This window comes from Etheostoma cragini, chromosome 19 (genome assembly GCF_013103735.1).
Source record: "Etheostoma cragini isolate CJK2018 chromosome 19, CSU_Ecrag_1.0, whole genome shotgun sequence".
In the NCBI taxonomy this organism is placed as follows: Eukaryota; Metazoa; Chordata; class Actinopteri; order Perciformes; family Percidae; genus Etheostoma; species Etheostoma cragini.
Window position 1 is genome coordinate 419,118 of NC_048425.1, and position 1,065 is coordinate 420,182.

The 1,065-nt window shown below is 53.0% G+C and overlaps 1 protein-coding gene across 1 annotated transcript in view; it reads right to left on the reverse strand.

Annotated features, from left to right (window-relative positions):
* Positions 1–396, reverse strand: part of LOC117935155 (zinc finger protein 2-like) — a 27,595-nt gene extending 27,199 nt beyond the window's left edge. The window contains exons 1-2 of the mRNA XM_034857295.1: positions 386–396; positions 45–196 (exon numbers count right to left, since the gene is read on the reverse strand). Coding sequence (XP_034713186.1) covers positions 45–196; positions 386–396 — 163 coding nt within the window. The remainder of the gene's footprint in view (positions 1–44; positions 197–385) is intronic.
* Positions 397–1,065: the final 669 nt, after the last annotated feature.

Here is a 1,065-nt window from a genome sequence, read left to right on the forward strand (position 1 = left end):
CCCATTTGCAACCTCCACCTGCACCCTCCACCTGCACCACCCGCCTGCAACCTCCGACTGCACCACCCATCTGCAACCTCCACCTTCACCCTCCACCTGCACCACCCGCCTGCAACCTACGCCTGCACCCTCCACCTGCACCACCCGCTTGCAACCTCCGCCTGCACCATCCTCCTGCACCCTACGTCTGCACCACCTGAAAAAGAGCCAAAAGATGAAGTATACGTTGTGTTATGCACGGTATATATTTTATTTTCCTTTTATTTTGCAGATATTATTCTTCAACAACTGGCAGAAGTGTGGAAAAAAAAGAGCAAAAAGTGACAAATGTTGGGAAAAGATGCAGAAAATACAGAAAGAAATCAGCAAAAAGTGATGAAAAAACATCAGAAGCATCTTTTTCGGACGTTTTTTGTCACTTTTTTTGAAGTTTTTCAACGTTCAACAACCTCTGCGTTGAGGCACAAACTCTAGGTATATGTGCGCCTGCTGTACCACTGATCCCACCCGGGCGCAGCAGCTTCTTTCCTGTATTGTGTAGTGTGTAGTCAGTGTGTAGTCAGTGTGTAGTCAGTGTGTAGTTCCCGTCCGGAGCGTCAGGGGTCTGTGATGGTTCCTGGCCGAGAGGCGGAGCAGGCGGTCTCTCAGAGACCCCCCTCTGACCGACGGCCAACCCCGGCTGTTGTCCAGGAACGTGACTCCTCCGTCCACCCCTTGGGCCAGAGCTCTCAGCCAATCAGGGGTCTGCGTGAGGTAGACGGACGTGTGAAGACCCGCCTCCTCCAGGCGGTCTGCGTGGCTGAGAACCAGGACGGCGTGGCGACGCCATTCTGGGCCAAAGAGAGTCTGAGAACACAACACCACCCAAAACATCACTCACGGGACAACGTGGGTGTGTGTTTGTGTGTTTGTGTGAGAGAGGGTGTGTGAGTCTGCGTGTGTGTGTGCGTGAGAGAGGGTGTGTATGTGTGTGTGTCTGTGTGTGTGTGTGGGTGTCTGTCTATGTGAGTGTGTGCGTGTGTGTGTGTGTGTGTGTGTGTGTGTGAGTGTCTGTCTGTGTGTGGG